At 36.0% G+C, this 19,371-nt stretch overlaps 1 protein-coding gene across 1 annotated transcript; it reads right to left on the bottom strand.

The window, feature by feature from the left end:
• Positions 1-2,990: 2,990 nt before the first annotated feature.
• On the bottom strand, positions 2,991-5,204 carry LOC124993503 (heat shock cognate 71 kDa protein-like). Its single transcript, XM_047565389.1, has one exon. The coding sequence runs from the start codon at positions 5,167-5,169 to the stop codon at positions 3,229-3,231; it is 1,941 nt and encodes a 646-aa protein (XP_047421345.1). The 5' UTR covers positions 5,170-5,204; the 3' UTR covers positions 2,991-3,228.
• Positions 5,205-19,371: the final 14,167 nt, after the last annotated feature.

Here is a 19,371-nt window from a genome sequence, read left to right on the forward strand (position 1 = left end):
TCCATGTGCTGCTGAGAAGAAAGTGTATTCGTTCTTTGTTGGATGGTATATTCTATATATGTCCGTTAAGTCTAAATTGCTGATTGTGTTGTTGAGATCTATGGTTTCTTTATTCAATTTTTGTTTGGACGATCTATCCAGTGGTGAGAGAGGTGTGTTAAAATCGCCTAGTATTATTGTGTTGTGGTCTATTTGATTTCTGGAATTGAGAAGGATTTGTTTGACGTACGTGGATGAGCCAATGTTCGGGGCATAGATATTTATGATTGTTATGTCTTGCTGATTTATGCTTCCCTTAAGCAGCATGTAATGTCCTTCTTTATCCCTTCTGACTAGTTTTGGTTTGAAGTCCACATTATCTGAGATGAGGATGGATACTCCAGCTTTTTTGCTGTGTCCGTGTGCATGGTATGTTTTTCCCCATCCTTTCACCTTTAGTCTATGGGTGTCTCTTTCTATGAGATGAGTCTCTTGCAGGCAGCATATTGTTGGATTTTTCTTTTTAATCCAATCTGCCAGTCTGTGTCTTTTGATTGATGAATTCAGGCCATTAACATTCAGGGTTATTATTGTGATATGATTTGTATTCCCAGTCAATTGACTCATATTTGTTTTTGACATGATTTGGTTTCTCCTTTATTTGGCTATTCCTTTAGGCTAGCGCCTCCTGTTGCTGATTTGCATCGTTGTTTTTCATCTCTTCCTCATGGAATATTTTGCTGAGAATGTTCTGTAATGCTGGCTTTCTTTTTGTAAATTCCTTTAGCTTTTGTTTATCATGGAAGGATCTTATTTCATCGTCAAATTTGAAGGTAAGTTTTGCTGGGTATAAGATTCTTGGTTGGCATCCATTTTCTTTCAGGGCGTGGTTTATGTTGTTCCAGGCCCTTCTAGCTGTTAGGGTCTGGATTGAAAAATCTGCTGATATTCTTATTGGTTTCCCTCTGAATGTAATTTGATTCTTTTCTCTCGCGGCCTTTAAAATTCTGTCTTTATTTTGTATGTTAGGTATTTTCAAAATAATGTAATAGTATTTTGTATGTTAGGTATTTTCATAATACAGTGTCCCTGTTGTAATTTTGTATGTTTGGAGTTCTATAAGCCTCTTGTACTTGGTTTTCCATTTCATTCTTCAGATTTGGGAAATTTTCTGTTATTAGTTCATTGAATAGATTGTTCATTCCTTTGGTTTGTTTCTCTAAGCCTTCCTCAATCCCAATAATTCTTAAATTTGGCCTTTTCATGATATCCCATAATTCTTGTAGATTCTGTTCATGATTTCTTACCATCTTTTCTGTTTGGCCAACTTTGCTTTCAAGGTTAAATAATTTGTCTTCAATGTCTGAGGTTCTGTCTTCCAGGGGTTCTATCCTATTGGTTATGCTTTCTATGGAGTTTTTAACTTGGTTTATTGTTTCCTTCATTTCAAGGATTTCAGTTTGTTTTTTTTTTCAGTATCTCTAACTCTTTATTGAAATGATCTCTTGCTTCCCGTATTTGGTCTTTTAACTGTTGATTGGTGCGATCATTTAATGCCTGCATTTGCTCTTTCATCTCCTCCTTCAATGCCTGCATTTGCTCTTTCATCTCCTCATTAGCTTCCCTGATCGTTTTAATTACGTACATTCTGAACTCCCTTTCTGACATTTCTTCTGCTGTGCTGTCATTGGGTTTTATTGATGTAGTATCTAGGTTTGTTTGGGACATTTTCTTCCCTTGTTTTCTCATATTGGTCAGTTGTCAGTGGGACCCTGAGATATTGCAGTTTTCCACTATTGGCTTATAGTGTCCCGGTAGATTTCCAGTGTATCACCTCCCAGCCTTCAGTAGCCTGATGTCTTGGAGGGATCTGATAAAGCAGCTCATCCGAAGAAAACTGCCCCTAGCCCCCTACTGGTTCCACGGTTTGGAACTTGCTCTGTGCGGAAATGCTCTCACTGTGGGCCTGCACCGTGTAGCTGGCCGTGTGGGAGGAGCCCACTGCTGGAGTGTGGAAGGCTACCTTGGGAAGACTCTAGCTGCCCTGCCCGGCTCCAATAAGCCACCTCTATCTGGGCCTGCCACCCGGGCTGAGCTTTACCCAGTGGGCAGACTCACCCGTGGCTCTATTTCAGTCCGAGTCTCTCAATGCCTCCCCTTCTTAACTCCTGGGTTCTGGAGCGACTGGGGGTGCAGTCTCCCTCTAGGCCGCCATCTTGGATCGCCCCGTGAATAGAGCCTGCAGCCGGAGTGGGCAGAGCCGCCTGAAGAGGTGTCTGGCTGCCCTGCCCTGATCCCAGAGGCTGCTTGCGGATCGAGGCTCTCCGCTGGTTCTTTGCCGGAGTATGCTGCGCTGCAGTGGCTCCGGGACTCGGAGCTTGTTCTGGTCAGAAAGGCTCTTGCTAGCGGGCCAGTTCCATTCCAAGAACCTGGAGAAGCTGGCTGTGTGGGCGGGGCCCACCGCCGGAGTGCACATGGCTGCCTGTGGATGACTCTAGCTGCCCTGCCCAACTCCGATAAGCCACCTCTATCTGGGCCTGCCACCCGGACCGAGCTTTACCCATTGGGCAGACTCACCCGTGGCTCTATTTCAGTCTGAGTCTCTCAATGCCTCCCCTTCTTAACTCCTGGGTTCTGGAGCGACTGGGGGTGCAGTCTCCCTCTAGGCCGCCATCTTGGATCGCCTGTGGTCAGTGTTCTGTGCCTCCCAGAGATAAATGAAAATCTATAAAGACTTGTCACTTTCAGATAGCCTTTGAGAAAAGGATTAACAAAAGTTATTCCAAATTTGCTCTCAACTGTCTTACTGAATTCCATTGTATGCTTTATTGTCAGTATTAGCAAACTAAATTAATTAAAAAATTATATACTGTAAAGTTCAGTTTGGTGAAAGGGGGACATTGATTTTGGTCAATGTTTTCTGTAGTTTTAATTGAATCACTTTTAGAATGTAAACAAGTAGAACATAAAAATATTATTTTTTAAATTTTTTTAAATTTTTACAGACTGCATTTTTTTTCCAATTTTAAATACAGTTTTATTTAAGACATTGCATTTTCCACTTACAATACAGTGTTTATAAAGTGCAATGTTATTTCCTTTCCCTGTGTACATGTTCCATATTCAAGTATTGAGAATGCCCAGTAATTTACTATAGCAGCAACCTTAAAACTGCCACAGAATTTGCTATAAATTTGGGCCCTTCCATATTTTACTGTGGAACAATGCTACTTCTATTATTGGGCTGGCTTAGTCAACCTCTTCAATGGTGGGCCCAGAGGAAGCACCACCAGAGGGAGGAGCTCCCCCACCAGGGAAGCCCCCAGGCATTCCTCCTGGCATGCCTCCTGCACTCTGGTACAGCTTGGTAATGATGGGGTTGCAGACTTTCTCCAGCTCTTTCTGCTGATGTTCAAATTCTTCTTTCTCTGCAGTCTGATTCTTATCCAGCCAGTTGATGATTTCATTACATTTGTCAAGAATCTTCTGTTTGTCCTCATCATTTATCTTGCCTTGCAGCTTCTCATCTTCAACAGTTGCTTTCATGTTGAATGCATAGGACTCAAGTGAGTTCTTAGATGACACCTTATCCCTTTGCTTTTCGTCTTCAGCTTTGTACTTCTCAGCTTCCTGGACCATGCGCTCAATGTCTTCCTTGCTCAAACGACCTTTGTCATTAGTGATGGTAATCTTGTTCTCTTTTCCTGTACTCTTATCTACAGCAGAGACATTGAGGATGCCATTGGCATCAATATCAAAAGTGACTTCAATCTGAGGAACACCACGGGGTGCAGGAGGTATGCCTGTAAGTTCAAACTTGCCAAGCAGGTTGTTATCCTTGGTCATGGCACGCTCACCTTCGTATACCTGAATGAGCACACCAGGCTGGTTGTCAGAGTAGGTTGTGAAGGTCTGTGTCTGCTTGGTAGGAATGGTGATATTACGCTTGATGAGTACAGTCATGACTCCACCAGCAGTTTCAATACCAAGGGACAGAGGAGTGACATCCAAGAGCAGCAAATCTTGAACATTTTCAGATTTATCTCCAGATAAAATGGCTGCCTGGACAGCTGCACCATAAGCAACAGCCTCATCAGGGTTGATGCTCTTATTCAGTTCTTTTCCGTTGAAGAAGTCCTGCAGAAGCTTCTGAATCTTGGGGATACGAGTAGAACCACCCACCAGTACAATATCATGAATCTGTGACTTGTCTAGTTTGGCATCTCTAAGAGCTTTTTCCACAGGATCAAGGGTGCCACGGAACAGGTCAGCATTCAACTCTTCAAATCGAGCCCGGGTAATGGAGGTATAGAAGTCGATTCCTTCATAGAGAGAATCAATCTCAATACTGGCCTGAGTACTGGAAGAGAGGGTACGCTTAGCTCTTTCACATGCAGTACGGAGACGTCGGACAGCTCTTTTGTTCTCACTGATGTCCTTCTTATGCTTGCGCTTGAATTCAGCGATGAAATGATTGACCATACGGTTGTCAAAGTCTTCTCCACCCAAGTGGGTGTCTCCAGCTGTGGATTTGACCTCAAAGATTCCATCCTCGATAGTGAGGATTGACACATCGAAAGTGCCACCTCCTAAATCAAAAATCAGCACGTTTCTTTCAGCTCCAACCTTTTTGTCTAAACCATAGGCAATAGCAGCGGCAGTTGGCTCATTGATTATCCTAAGCACATTGAGACCAGCAATGGTTCCGGCATCTTTGGTTGCCTGACGCTGAGAGTCATTGAAATATGCTGGCACCGTGACCACAGCATTGGTAACAGTCTTCCCAAGGTAGGCCTCTGCAATTTCCTTCATTTTTGTCAGAACCATGGAAGACACCTCCTCTGGATAGAAACTTTTTGTCTCTCCCTTGTATTCTACTTGAACTTTGGGCCTGCCTGCATCATTCACCACCATAAAGGGCCAGTGCTTCATATCAGACTGGACAACTGCATCATCAAATCTACGTCCTATCAGACGTTTGGCATCAAAAACTGTGTTGGTGGGGTTCATTGCAACCTGATTTTTTGTAGCATCACCGATTAATCGTTCGGTGTCGGTGAAGGCGACATAGCTTGGGGTAGTTCGGTTCCCCTGATCATTGGCAATTATCTCCACTTTTCCATGTTGGAATACACCCACACAAGAGTAGGTGGTGCCAAGATCAATGCCGACTGCAGGTCCCTTAGACATGGTTCCGTATGTGTAGGCCGGAATCTACTTGCGAAGAAACCACGCAAACCTCAAAAAGCTGCCACCGTGTTCAATGACCAGACTGCATTTTGATTCATTGTACACAAATGAGGTATATCTTTTCATTTCTATGATTGAACATGATGTAGATTCATACCATTCATGTAATCATACATGTACATTGGGTAATGATGTCTGTCTCATTCAACCATTTTTCATACTCCCACCCCCTTCTCCCTTTCATTTCCCTCTACATAATCTAAAGTTCCTCCATTCTTCTCTCATCCCCCACCCCCTGCCCTCATTTTATATCATCATCCTCTTATCAAGGAAAACATTCAGCTTTTGGTTTTTTGGGATTGGCTTATTTCACTTAGCATGATATTCTTCAATTTCATCCATTTATCTGCAAATGTCATAACATTATTCTTCTTTATGGCTGAATAATATTCTATTATGTATATATAAACCACATTTTCTTCATCCATTCATCTGTTGTAGGGCATCTAGGTTGGTTCCACAATCTAGCTATTATGAATTGAGCTGTAAACATTGATGTGGCTGCATTACTGTAGTATGCTAATTTTAAGTCCTTTGGATATAAACCAAGGAGTGAGATAACTGGGTCAAAAGGTGGGTCCATTATTCTTTGGATATGACTGAAAATATTGATACTTCACTCTTATTTGTTATCAAGATTTCTAAGAATAGCCTGCTGCAGAATTTAGTGGCTTAAAACAACCATAATTTTACTGGACCTGAAAATTCTTGAGTCCAGGGAGAGAGCTAAGCTTTCATACACATGAGGTCTGCTGAGTCACCGCATTCAAGATGATCTCTTTTATCATGTGTTTAATATCTGTTATGGTTCAGATGTGAGGTGTCCCCATAAGCTCATGTGTGAGACAATACAAGAAAGTTTAGAGGAGAAATGATTGGGTTATGAGAACCTTAACCCAATATTGAATTAATGTCCTTTAGATTAACTGAGTGGTAACTGAACGCAGGTAGGGTGTGACTGGAGGAGGTGGATCATTGGGGGTGTGTTTTGGGGGTAATTTTTTATCTGGTGAGTGGAATCTCTGCTTCCTGATCATCATGTGAAACACTTTCCTCTGCCTTACTCTTCTGACATGATGTTCAGCCTCATCATAACTCTAAGGAATGGAGTCTACTATCTGTGGACTGATATCTCTGATCCCTTGAGCCCTAAAATAAACTTTTCTCCTCTAAAATTGTTCTGATCAGTCTTTTAGTCACAGCAGTTAAAGTGCTCACTAAAACAATGACTTATAGTGGTTAAACTGATGGGCAGACAGGCAGAGTGATTTTATTTAGGTCATATATTTGGGACTACATACATGACTCACTCTTGATTTTGCCCTGGTGGTCTCTGCATGGTGTAATCCATGTTTTTGAAGCCTGGCAACTGGATTCCACAAAGTGAAGCTTACTACATCCTCATAATACTGACCTCAGAAATCCCAAACTCTGTCTTTTGATGTATTCTGTTGATTAAAATTAGTCATAGAAAGATGTATATTTAACAGGCTAAGAAAAATAAACTCTGTCTTTTGAAATGATGTGAAAATGTACACAAAGGAAAATGAGGTGTTTTGGGGTAAAATTCTGTGGGGACTACTTTGCAAAACCCCAAAATGCTTTCCATTAACTACTCACTTATTCTGAATTTGTGGAAATCTGGAAATTAATTGGTTGAATGTCACAAAAATACATGTAACAGTAGCTTACATATGTTGCATGGCATATTGGCTTTTGAAAATTTGACATAAAAGTAAAATATTTGAATTACAAGTTTTAAAAAGTAAAGCATGTATGTATGAATATAATCCTAGCTGTTTCTGTTACTTGTGGAATTAAAAATCACTTTCAAATAAGATTATACAGCTTAGCAGTTATGAATATTAACTTTTTAATTTAAAATAAATCTACAAAATCTTAGGCAAATTTCTAAAAAGGTAAGAACATATCAATTGTTACAGTAGGCAAAAAAACAAATTTCTCTCTTTCATATTTCTATTTTATATCAATTTTTCTTTTAATGTTTTTGTAAAGCTTCTTAAAATAATGTTCTTTATGTTCTTATGAGAATGTAAAGATACTTTCATAAGTTGTCATGCCTTTATTACATTTTTCATGATGGAATAATTTTAGTAGGTTCTGATTAAATTAATGAACCATAGACATTAAGGTGACTGATCAGCTGAAGAATTCTTACCACTTTATTTAGTAGAAATAGTTCCTAGAATTTGGTGCTTAAATCACTCCATTTTGTTGGTTCATAAACCATAAGACATTGATTTTATTCAATATTTTTCTTGGCATAGAAAATAAGTTTCCAAGGAATGAGATATATGTTTGAATTATATCTGCTCTATGAATATTCTTTTGTATGAACACAATCTTAGAAAATTGTCAATAGATTTTCATTTCTAAACAAAGCACAAAGATATGCCTATTTGGAAGAATGGTAATGCTTTTAAATTTCTGTACCTCCTGAAATAAAATGACAAAAGCAAAGTTCATTTGTATTTTTTTAATAAAAGCATCTTTAGGTAAATGCCTTAATTCATGGTTTGTAAAGACTTAATTGTTGTGAGTAAAATGATTCTCAACACTGATAAAGTTTAATGCAAAATATGAGCTCTTGCCTTTTAGAAAGTTCAGTCCTCCACTGTACTTCCTGACTTCCATTTTGCTTTTTGTTTCAGTATTCTTGGCCCACAAAATGTGACTTTCTTTCTGTAGTCTAATATCTGTTGAAGCTTGACGGATATAAAGGGTGACCAAAGAGCATAAGTGGGCCCGACCAGCAGAGCAAGCACTGTACTATCATTGCTGACCACAAATAGATTTCAGAGAAACCATAAACTTGAATGTAAAGACAATTTTATCTCACTAATTCTTAATTGAAATTTCAGGCCTACTAATGAAGATAGGCAACCATTATAAAGTAATAAGATTAATACTTGTCACCAATATGAATTACATGTAATTCTATATACATTTATAGGTTCCTGCAGGTATTTCAAAATAATAAATTAGCCACTGTGAAATTTTGATAGATTTCGGGATATCTGCTACTACTTAGATATTTTTATTTAATATCAACTAAGAAACGCACATCCTTATTTAATGTTAACTAGAATTCACATATACTGTTACGCTTTTTAAATATCATGTAACTGATTCCCTATTAAATTTATTTTATATTATGAATTTATAAATCAGATCTACAAAAATATTTGAATTAGAAATTTTTAATAATTTCTGATTATCAGTATTGTATAGTTGTTAGCTGATATTTATCAGTTTTCTCTTTTACCATCCATTTCAGATTTCTCACTTTAGCTCATTAAATACCATTTCTGTTGGTGTTATTCAGATTTTTATTTTTACATATTTTTACATCATATTGTTTTCAATAGGCCATATTTGCTATAATTTCACTGAAGCATGATTTAATATGAAAGCATATCCAGTCCATAAACAAATGCTATGAGAAGTTTTTCCAAATATACCCCAAGATTGGGCTCTTCTACTGATCCTGAGTTTCCTGGTATAGTGACCAAGCACCCTTGGAATAGTTATGTTATCCATTGCAAATTACAATTTATGATTTACATAAGCATTCATTCAGATACTTGGGAGGATTAAGTTCCTAGTAACTGCATCATTGCTAAAGTCCCATTTCCTCCTTGACTGTCAGAGGGAAGCCAGTATCATTTTTTATTGGTGACCTGTTTTTCCTGATGCGTGACCCCTTCATCATTAAATTAGCATCATGACCTCAAACTTGCTTGGAATGGCTTCAATTCCTTATATTTTACCAGACAGAGAAAATAAACAAGCTATCCTGTATTTTGTATGAGCCTATTTAGTTAATTGCCCTATTGAGAGTTTGCTAATCATACTCAAATATCTTACATTAATTACAACTACAAATCCCTGTGTCAATGTAACACAAAAATCAGGGGCTGTATATTTCATTATATACCAAGTCCTGGAAATTATGGTAGGAAATATTAGGGTAACCATTGTAGAATTTTCTTGAACACAGGTAGAAAATACTTGAGAAAAAAGATGTATGGGCTTTACTGTTACATAACGATATTGCTAAATGTTTATCACACACTTATTCTCTTACAGATTGAGGGTGAATAGTTCAGAACTTTATCAAAATCTTTGTCAGATTCTTTGTCAAAAATGTAATCAACAAGCCCATTAGTACTGATTCTAATTTGGAAATTCGAATAAAGAAGATTATACTTCAAGTTCATGCTTTGTTGATATAATTCAATTCATTATGGTCGTAGAAGAAAATAACTCATTTTCTTAACTTTTAGACTGTTAACTGCAGAAGGCTTAGTTTCCAAAGCCTATTCTCATTTTTATTTTTTTCTTTTTTTGTCTCTTGGGTACTCAACATAACTATTTTAACTATTTGCTTCACAGGCCAACAAAGAAAAGTCTCTTCCTACAATGAGCACTGCAATCTTAGACTATGTAATAATGCACATGTCATCTCAACATTCTATCATTTTTGCCTTATTCTATCGGCTAAACTCAAGTCACAGACCAGTCCCATTTAGAAAGGAAATTACACCAAGGAGTGAATGCGAGGAGGTAGAGATCAGGATGAGGCATCTAAAATGTTTTCATGGTGGAGAAATTTTGGTAACAAAATGAAAGTTGTAAGGAACATGTGTATGTGGAAGTTCAGAGGGCAGGGTAGGGAAAGAGAAGGAGTGCATACTGATACGGGGTGGGGGGCAACTTGAGACTCATGCACTTGAACTGCACTGATGCATATGGAAACCTCTTGAGCTGCTTTATCTAACAATCCATCAACTCTAGGGTTTGTTTGTAGCATAGCTTGAGTTTGGTTTCTGTCATTAGCAACTTCCACTAATAAGGGATCTTGGTCTTAAGCCAATAAAAGTGAGTTTTCAAACATATCTGAACAGTAAATGTTAGCTATGTAATAATTATTCTTAAACAGAAATAGAAATAAACACAAGTACTAGATTGAATTGCCATATGAAAATACTAGGTCATTTCCTCAGAAAATTATCTTAACATCTCTTCCATTCAAAAAGTCATTTCAGAAATTTTAAGCTTTCCTATAGTAAAGTATATATGAATCTTAATTGAGCCTATAAGATTAAATACCTTTCCATGAAACTATTATTATTCTTGAAACTGAAAATAAAACATGAATATGATTATGTTTTAAAGAAGGAAATGAAAATAAAACTTCAAAGCACAACATCATAAGTGATACTCATAAGATAAAAGAAAGAGAATACTAGGTTTTCTCGAAGCATATAATGCCTAGGTTGGATGAGAAAATGAAAAAAGAACATAATGAATTAGGAGTAAGAAACCTCGATAGGAATGTTCCAAATTATCAAGATTTTGTTTACTACATTAAGGAAATAATTTCTGAAGTAGTTAGGAAATACACAGGTTTACTTTTTAAGAATTTAAAAGTCATATTTTGAAATATAAGTGTCCTGTGTTGACAATGTAAAAATGATTAACCTTGGATGATAGCTAGAATGTGGGTAAGTCAATTAAGAATTTACTGAAATTAGATAAAATGAATAATGAAAGTATGAGAAAGGTAAGGACCTCCTGCTTGGATATTTTCTAGCTGATATTTGGAAATCATCAGTATGCAGATTACAGCTGAAGTCATATGAATTAATATCATTGTGAAGTGAGAGTTGATATTTATTGGATCCCAGTGAAAATTATGAAGTAATTATCAAGAAGTGAATAAAACATGAAAATAGTTGAGTGCAGGTGGCCAAAAGAGTTTCAGAAAGGAAACTGTCCTCAGTGTCAAATAGATTATGAGAAAGAAAAAAAAATCTTAAAATAATAAAAACGTGTATCAAATCTGACATTGCACAGTAAATAAATCACTTTTACAAAGACATCTTTGGGAAAAAAAAACACTGAAGATAGAAAGCATTTTGTAGTTGTTGAAAAATAAATATGGGGATCACGCCTGCCACCACTCCTCCTCCTGTGGACAGTGCCCGCACTGTGGCTCCCCAGCTTCTTTGGAGGCTGGTGCAGACATTTTGGATTAATCTTGAGGGCATGGCCACCATCATTGGAGGGACAGTTCCCTTCTTAAGACATCTACAGGAGACTGGAGGTCCTTTGACAGGTACCACACTGGCATAGAGATACTGAGGACTGGGATATTTGAGTGGTGGATGACTGTGAATCTTAGATTGTATTGTTTTTAATTTTTAATTTTTTATTTCTTCTTTTTTGTCTCACTCTATTTTCCTTCTACTTACCTATTCCCTTGGAGTTTCTTTCTCCCTTTTCTCATGGTAAAAACAAACTTCTTTGACCCTGCTCTCACTCTTCCTTTGATCAGTTACCTCTATTTTCTCACTTACATATTATGTACTTCCCCATCCTCTTCATCCACCATTAGAAATTCTATAAATAATAATCAAACTCATCGTGTTTATTACAATAATGTTGAAGTCTTTATAGAGGCCCTCTGGTTCAGGGCAGCATTTTCTTTGTATTGGGTGCTGCTAATGTTGATCTCCCCATCAAAGAGAGGTACTGGAAAACTGCAGGGTCACAATAAGCCTGTAGGGGGGATATTTCAACCTCAGATCTTCACTGCTAGAGGGGAATATACAGAAAAAAGAGGAAAAAACAGGAGAAGAAAGTGTCCCTAACAAACCAAGATGCTATTTTGATAGAATCCAAAGACAGCAAGGCAGTAGAAATGACAGAAAAAGAATTTAGAATCTGCATAATTAAAATGATTCATGAAGCAAATGATGAGATAAGAGAGCAAATGCAGGCAATGCATGATCACTCCAACAAACAGTTTAAAGAGCAAATACAGGAAGCAAAAGAGCACTTCAATAAAGAGATAGAGATTCTGAAAAAAAAAAAAAAACAGATACTTGAAATGAAAGAAACAATAAATCAAATTAAAAACTCAATAGAAAGCATCACTGACAGAACAGATCTCATAGAACACAGAATCTCAGACAATAAAGACAAAATATTTAATATTGAAACTAAAGTTGACCAAACTGAGAATATGGTAAGGTATCATGAACAGAACCTCCAAGAATTATGGGATATCATGAAAAGATCAAATTTAAGAACTATTGGGATTGAAGAAGGCACAGAGATACAAACCAAAGGAATGGACAACATGTTCAACAAAATAATGTCAGAAAATATCCCAAACTTGAAAAATGAAATGGAAAATCAAATACAAGAGGCTTACAGAACACCAGGTGCACCAAATTACAACAGAGTCACAGCAAGGCACATTATAATGAAAATAACTCACACACAATATAAAGATAGGATTTTAAAGGCTGTGAGAGAAAGGTGCCAGATTACATATAAGAGGAAACCCATACGGATATGAGCAGATTTCTCAGTCCAGACCCTAAAAGCAAGAAGGGCATGAAACGATATATTTCAAGCTCTGAAAGAACATGGATGTCAACCAAGAATCCTATACCCACCAAAACTAACCTTGAGATTGGATGATGAAATAAAATATTTCCATGATAAACAAAAGTTAAAAGAATTTACAAATAGAAAACCTGCATTCTATTTGTAATATTCTCAGCAAATATTCTCAGCAAAATATTTCATGAGGAGGAAGTGAAAAACAACAATACAAATTAGCAAAAGGAGGAACTACCCTAAAGGAAAAGCCAATCAAAGGAGAAACCAAGTTAGGTTAAAAACCAAAAATAAGCCAAAATGACCAGGAATAAAAATCATATCACAATAAGAACCCTGAATGTTAATGGTCTAAACACATTGATAAAAGACATAGAAGACAGAATGGATTAAAAAGAAAGACCCAGCAATATGCTGCCTTCAAGAGACTTATCTCATAGAAAAAAGCATCCACAGACTAAAGGTGAAACTATGAGGAAAAACACACCATGCACATGGACTCAGTAACACAGCAGGGGTCTCCATCATCAGATCAGATAAAGTGGACTTCAAACCTAAGTTAGCCAGAAGGGATAAAGAAGGACATTTCATATTGCTTCAGGGAACCAAAAACCATTAAGACATAATGATTTTAAATATTTATGTCCCTAACAATGGAGCATCTATGTACATCAAACAAACTCTTCTTGATTTAAGAATCAGATAGACCAAAACACAATAATAGTGGGTTGGGGATATAGCTCAGTTGGTAGAGTGCTTGCCTTGCAAGCACAAGGCCCTGGGTTCAATACCCAGCACCACAAAAAAAAAAAAAAAAAAAAAAAAAAAATAGTGAGTGACTTTAACACACTGCTGTCACCACTGGATAGATCCTCCAAACAAAAACTGAACCAAGAAACTATAGAACTAAATAATACAATCAATGATATAGACTTAATGGACATATAGAGAGTATTTCATCCATCATCGAGTGAATATACTTTCTTCTTAGCAATTCCTTGATCCTTATCCAAAACAGAACATATGCTATGCCACAAAGAAGCCACTAGTAAATACAAAAAAATAGAGATACTTCCTTATATTCTATCAGACCCCATAATGGAATGCAGTTAGAAATCAACAAAAAAATAAAAATAAAAAACTACTTCTACACCTGGAGACTAAATAATATGCTATTGAATGATGCAATGGTATCAGAAGACATCAGGGAAGAAACAAAAAATATTTTTAGAGGTAAATGAGAAAAATGACACAACATACCAAAATCTCCAGGGCACTCTGAAAGCAGTACTAAGACAAAAGTTCATTGCATTGAGCTCATATATTAAAAAAATAACAACTAAATGACCTAACATTATTATCTCTAAGTCCTAGAAAAAGAAGAACCGATCAGCACCAAAAAAATTCCAAGACAGGAAATAATTAAAATCAGAGATGAAATCAATGAAATTGAAGCAAGAGAAACAATTAAAAAAAAAAAAAAAAAAAGTTGGTTCTTTGAAAAAGTAAACAGAGTTGATAAACTCTTAGCCACATTAATGAAAAGAAGGAAGAGAAAACACAAATTAAAAGAATTCATGATGAAAAAGGAAAGATTATTACAGACACCACTGAAAATAGATAACATAATTAGAAGTTACATTGAAAATCTATACTCCAACAATAGAGAAAATATCAAAGAAATTGACAATTTTTTAGAGACATATGATCCTCCCAAACTAAATCAGGAAGATGTACACAATTTAAATGGATCAATTTCAAGCACTGAAATAGAAGAAGCCATCAAAAACCTACCAATCAAGAAAAGCCCAGGACTGCATGGATTCTCAGCCGAATTCTACAAAACCTTCAAAGAAGAAATAATACCAATACTCCTTAAAGTATTCCAGGAAATAGAAAAGGAAGGAACCCTTCCAAACACATTCTATGAGACTAGTATCACTCTGATACCAACACCAGACAAAGACACATCAAGGAAAGATAACTAGACCAAAATCCCTGATAAATATAGGTGCAAAAATCCTTAACAAAATATTAACAAATTGCATACAAAAATATATTAAAAATACAGTGCACCATGATCAAGTGGGGTTTATCCTAGGGATGCAAGGTTGGTTTAACTTTTGGAAATCAATAAATGTAATTCATCACATCAATATACGTAAAGTTAAGAATCATATGATTATTTCAATAGATGCTGAGAAGGCATTTGATAAAATACATCACCCCTTCATGCTTAAAACACTAGAAAAAATAGGAATAGATGGAACATACCTCAACATTGTAAAGGCTATCTATGCTAAGCCCACGGCCAACATCATTCTTGATGGAGAAAAACTGAAAGCATTTCCTCTAAAAGCTGGAACAACACAGGGATGCCCTTTTTCACCACTTCTATTCAACATCGTCCTTGAAACACTAGCCAGAACAATTAGACAGACCAAAGAAATTAAAGGAATGTGAATAGGAAAAGAACTCAAGCTGTCTCTATTTGCCAATGACATGATTCTATATTTAGAGGATCCAAAATTTCCACTAGAAAACTTCTAGAACTAATAAATGAATTCAGCAAAGTAGCAGGATATAAAATCAATATGCATAAGTCTAATGCATTTCCCTTCATAAGTGATGAATCCTCTGAAATAGAAATTAGGAAAACAACTCCATTCACAATATCCTGAAAAAAAAAAAATAAACTACTTGGGAATCAATCTAACAAAAGAGATGAAAGACCTCTACAGTGAAAACTTCAGAACACTAAAGAAAGAAATTGAAGAAGACCTTAGAAGATGGAAAGCTCTCCCATGCTCTTAGATAGGCAGAATTAATATTGTCAAAATGGCCATTTTGAGAGGCGCTATAAAGATTCAGTGCAATTCCAATTAAAATCCCAATGACATTCCTAATAGAAATAGAAAAAGCAATCATGAACTTCATCTGGAAGAATAAGAGACCTTGAATAGCCAAAACAATCCTGAGCAGGAAAAGTGAAGCAGGAGGTATCACAAATACCAGACTTTAAACTATACTACCGAACAATAGTATCAAAAATGGCATGATATTGTCACCAAAATAGATAGGCAGACCAATGGTACAGAATAGAAGACACAGAGATGAACCCACAAAAATTGTTACCTCATACTAGACAAAAGAGCCAAAAACATACAATGGAGAAAAGATAGTCTGTTCACCAAATGGTGCTGGGAAAACTGGAAATACATATGCAGTAAAATGAAATTAAACCTCTCCACCCTGCACAAAACTCAAAATGGATCAAGGGCTTAGGAATTAGACCAGAAACTACACCAAACAGAAGACTAAGTAGGCCCAAATTTTCATCATGTTGGTTTAGGATCAGACTTCCTTTACAAGACTCCCAAAGCACAAGAAATCAAAGCAAGAATCAATAAATGGGATGAACTCAAACTAAAAAGCTTTTTCTCAGCAAAGAATACAATCAGTAATGTGAAGAGAGCCTACAGAGTGGGAGAAAATCTTTTCCACAAACACTTCAGATAGAGCACTTATCTCAAAATTTATGAAGAACTTTCAAAACTTTACACCAAAAATACAAAGAACCCTATCAATAAAAGGGGCCAAGGAATTGGACAAACACTTTACAGAAGAAGACATACAGGTGATTAATAAATATATGAAAAAGTGTTCAACATCTCTAGTAATTAGAGAAATGCAAATTAAACAACTCTAACATTTCATCTTACTCCAATTAGAATGGCTATAATCAAGAACACAAACAAATGTTGGTGTGGGCATGGATGTGGGGAAAAAGGCACACTTTTTCATTACTGGTGGAGTTGCAAATTGGTGCAGCCACTCTGGAAAGCAGTGTGGAGAATCTTCAGAAAACTTGGAATGGACCCACCTTTTGACCCAGCTATCCCAGTCCTGGGTTTATACCCAAAGGAATTAAAATTAGCATACTACAGTGATGCAGATCTATCAGTGTTAGAGCAGCTTAATCACAATTGCTAGATTTTGGAACCAACCCAGATGCCCTTCAACAGATGAATGGATAAAGAAAATGTGGTATATAGACACAATTGGATATTTTGCAGTCATAAAGAAGAATAATATTATGGCATTTGCAGATAAATACATGGAATTGGAGAATATCATGCTAAGTGATATAAGCCAATTCCCAAAATTCAAAGGCCGATTGTTTTGCCTGATAAATGAATGATGATATCTAATGGGAGTAGAGGGTTGGGGGATGAGAGAAGAATGCAGGACCTTTAGATTACGTAGAGGCAAATGAGAAGGAGGAGGGAATGAAAAGTGATGAAATGAGACAGATGTCATTACCCTGTGTAAATGTATGATTACATGAATAATATAAATCTACCTCATGTACAACCATAGAAATGAAATGATGTACTCCATTTGTGTACAATGAATCAAAATGCAGTGTGTAAAAAATAAAAAAAATAAATAAATTTTAAAAAATGAAGGGTTTACCTTTAGTTTTATATTATTAATCTTGATATCAAATGTCATGAAGTTATTGGGTGGAGAGAGAAGTGGAGTATATTCAGGGAGGCATGGCGAGAGGTAATGATAATAGGAAATAAAAGAGTTAAGTAAAAAAGACTGAGATGCTTTGTTTTAGTGTTTTGCTTAAATACTCACTAAGACATTGTATTGGATCTGTTGTCTGCAGAACAGAAGCACTGGTGTCACTTAGGAATCCCAGAACTTTCCCCAGATCTTCTGAATAGAATTTATCATTTAACATCACTGTGCGAAACTTATATTACCCTAGACTGCCCCCGTGCATAGACACATGCCTGAACACTTAAGAAGAGGCACTTTCTATCAAAGCTTGTGAGCAGTAAGTGCTCAGTTGACAATCTGAAGCACATCAGTGTCAAAGGTCTTTTACTCTAATGCCAGTCATTTTCAAGAAAATCATCTTCTTGTAAAGAGTAAGTACTTCATGATATGAGATATACTTGATTTTGTCCTTAAGTAAATAATTTCTGACTATCTTACTTCTGATGTATTTATAGCTAATTAGTTTTCAATAGAGGTAAACAAAACCCAAGGGGGGAAATTTGTCTAAAATCTGCCATCAGAGTGTTCATTAAGAGCATCATGGAAAGGAGCAGCTGAGTAAGAGACTCTGATTTCCTAATGGGTAGAACTGTTACACATCCAAGTGTTCCCTAAAGAGTAGAATTCCAATCTTGCAAACAATACTCTATGTCAATATATGCAATTGAAAACCATTTACTAATCATGAAGTCCATGCTCCCCCCAAATCCTATAGCAATGCTATCAACTTTAAGGAATATAGGTTGAAATGAAAGTTTTGATTTGCTGGATCTGTGATACCACCGAGATTATGGGTTTTCAAGAAGTTCGCAGGTTACATTAATTACTACTACAGCAGCATTTAGTTGATTGTCTTGTTTGCATTTATGTAACTTCTGTGTCACTTGTAACTAAGTGTTCTTCATGGAGTTGCTTATTCTAAATATAAATGTTCTTGCAAGACTCCTTTAAAACTTAGTTGAATAGTGATATAGAGTGACTGTTTATGGTGGCTAAGGTACTCATTAGTTCAGTTGGCTTACAAACTAGGATGCATATTCTTTGCAACTTTCCTGAAGGTGCATCTGCTCTGTTACTGACTGGAGTGGGTACTGTGGGAGCAGGTGAACACAATTTTTGTACTGAAATAAAAACCATTGCTTCTGATCAAGATGAGTAAGCCAAATTGCCCAAAGTCTTTTACATTTTACTGAAACATTGGACAGAGTTAAAGAGAAAAAAATAAATATTGAATACCCTTACATTTTATTTATGTTGCAAATAACTTACTTTTATAAGAATCACTTGTCTATAGAAAAAATGGAGTGTGGCCTAAACCTTCACAAGCAGTGCACGGTGAAATAGAGACTGTCACTGTGTTGATGAAATGTCCCTTATCAAAACATATTCACAATCCCCAGTTCTATAAATAAGTCTGCATTGTTAAAGATAAAGGAAATACTTTTACTTCAGGGAACCCCTACTAACTGGCTGTATGACTGAAATAAATAATACCAAAAGAAAAAAGAAAAGAACAGTATGCTACTTATAGACTCTTAAGTATTCTAAAGTTGCAATAAAAATTAAAATTAATACTCTAAGTGTTGGAGAAGATGAAAAGATCCTAATTAAATCTGAACGATTCTGCTTTCTAATAATATCATGTAAGACAATTTCTGAGTCTCAGTTTGCTTCTTTAAAAAATTAGAATAAAGGTTATGTGCCTGTACCCTTTGAAATAATGAAGATTAAATTAAATACAAAAGGAAAAGGGAAGTGCTTTCTAAATTATACATCATTACATAAATAAAAAGAATTTATAATTATAATATTTGAAATGGAAAATAAAATAATACTTATTATCAACATGAACTAATTGAAAATTCTACTTCAACATGGATTATAAATGGTAATGAATCACCATACAGAGAATTTTTTTAAAATAGCATATGTTGCCTTATGGATTGACATATTTTATAATAAAATCTAAATATCAAGTCAAATTCAGATTTTCTCTTCAAATTCATTCAAAATATTGCCATGTTTTGTCATTTTCTATTAATGTTTTAACAATCAATTAATACTGTTTTTTTCCTGTGTGCATCATTATAGTGAGATCTAACCTTTCACTAAAATGTATTACTTTAAAATCTCTTA

The sequence above is a fragment of the Sciurus carolinensis genome, chromosome 9 (assembly GCF_902686445.1).
Source record: "Sciurus carolinensis chromosome 9, mSciCar1.2, whole genome shotgun sequence".
NCBI lineage: Eukaryota > Metazoa > Chordata > Mammalia > Rodentia > Sciuridae > Sciurus > Sciurus carolinensis.

Bases quoted from the DNA above. Each gene is read 5' to 3' on its own strand.
- LOC124993503 (XM_047565389.1), bottom strand. From the start codon at position 5,169: ATGTCTAAGGGACCTGCAGTCGGCATTGATCTTGGCACCACCTACTCT.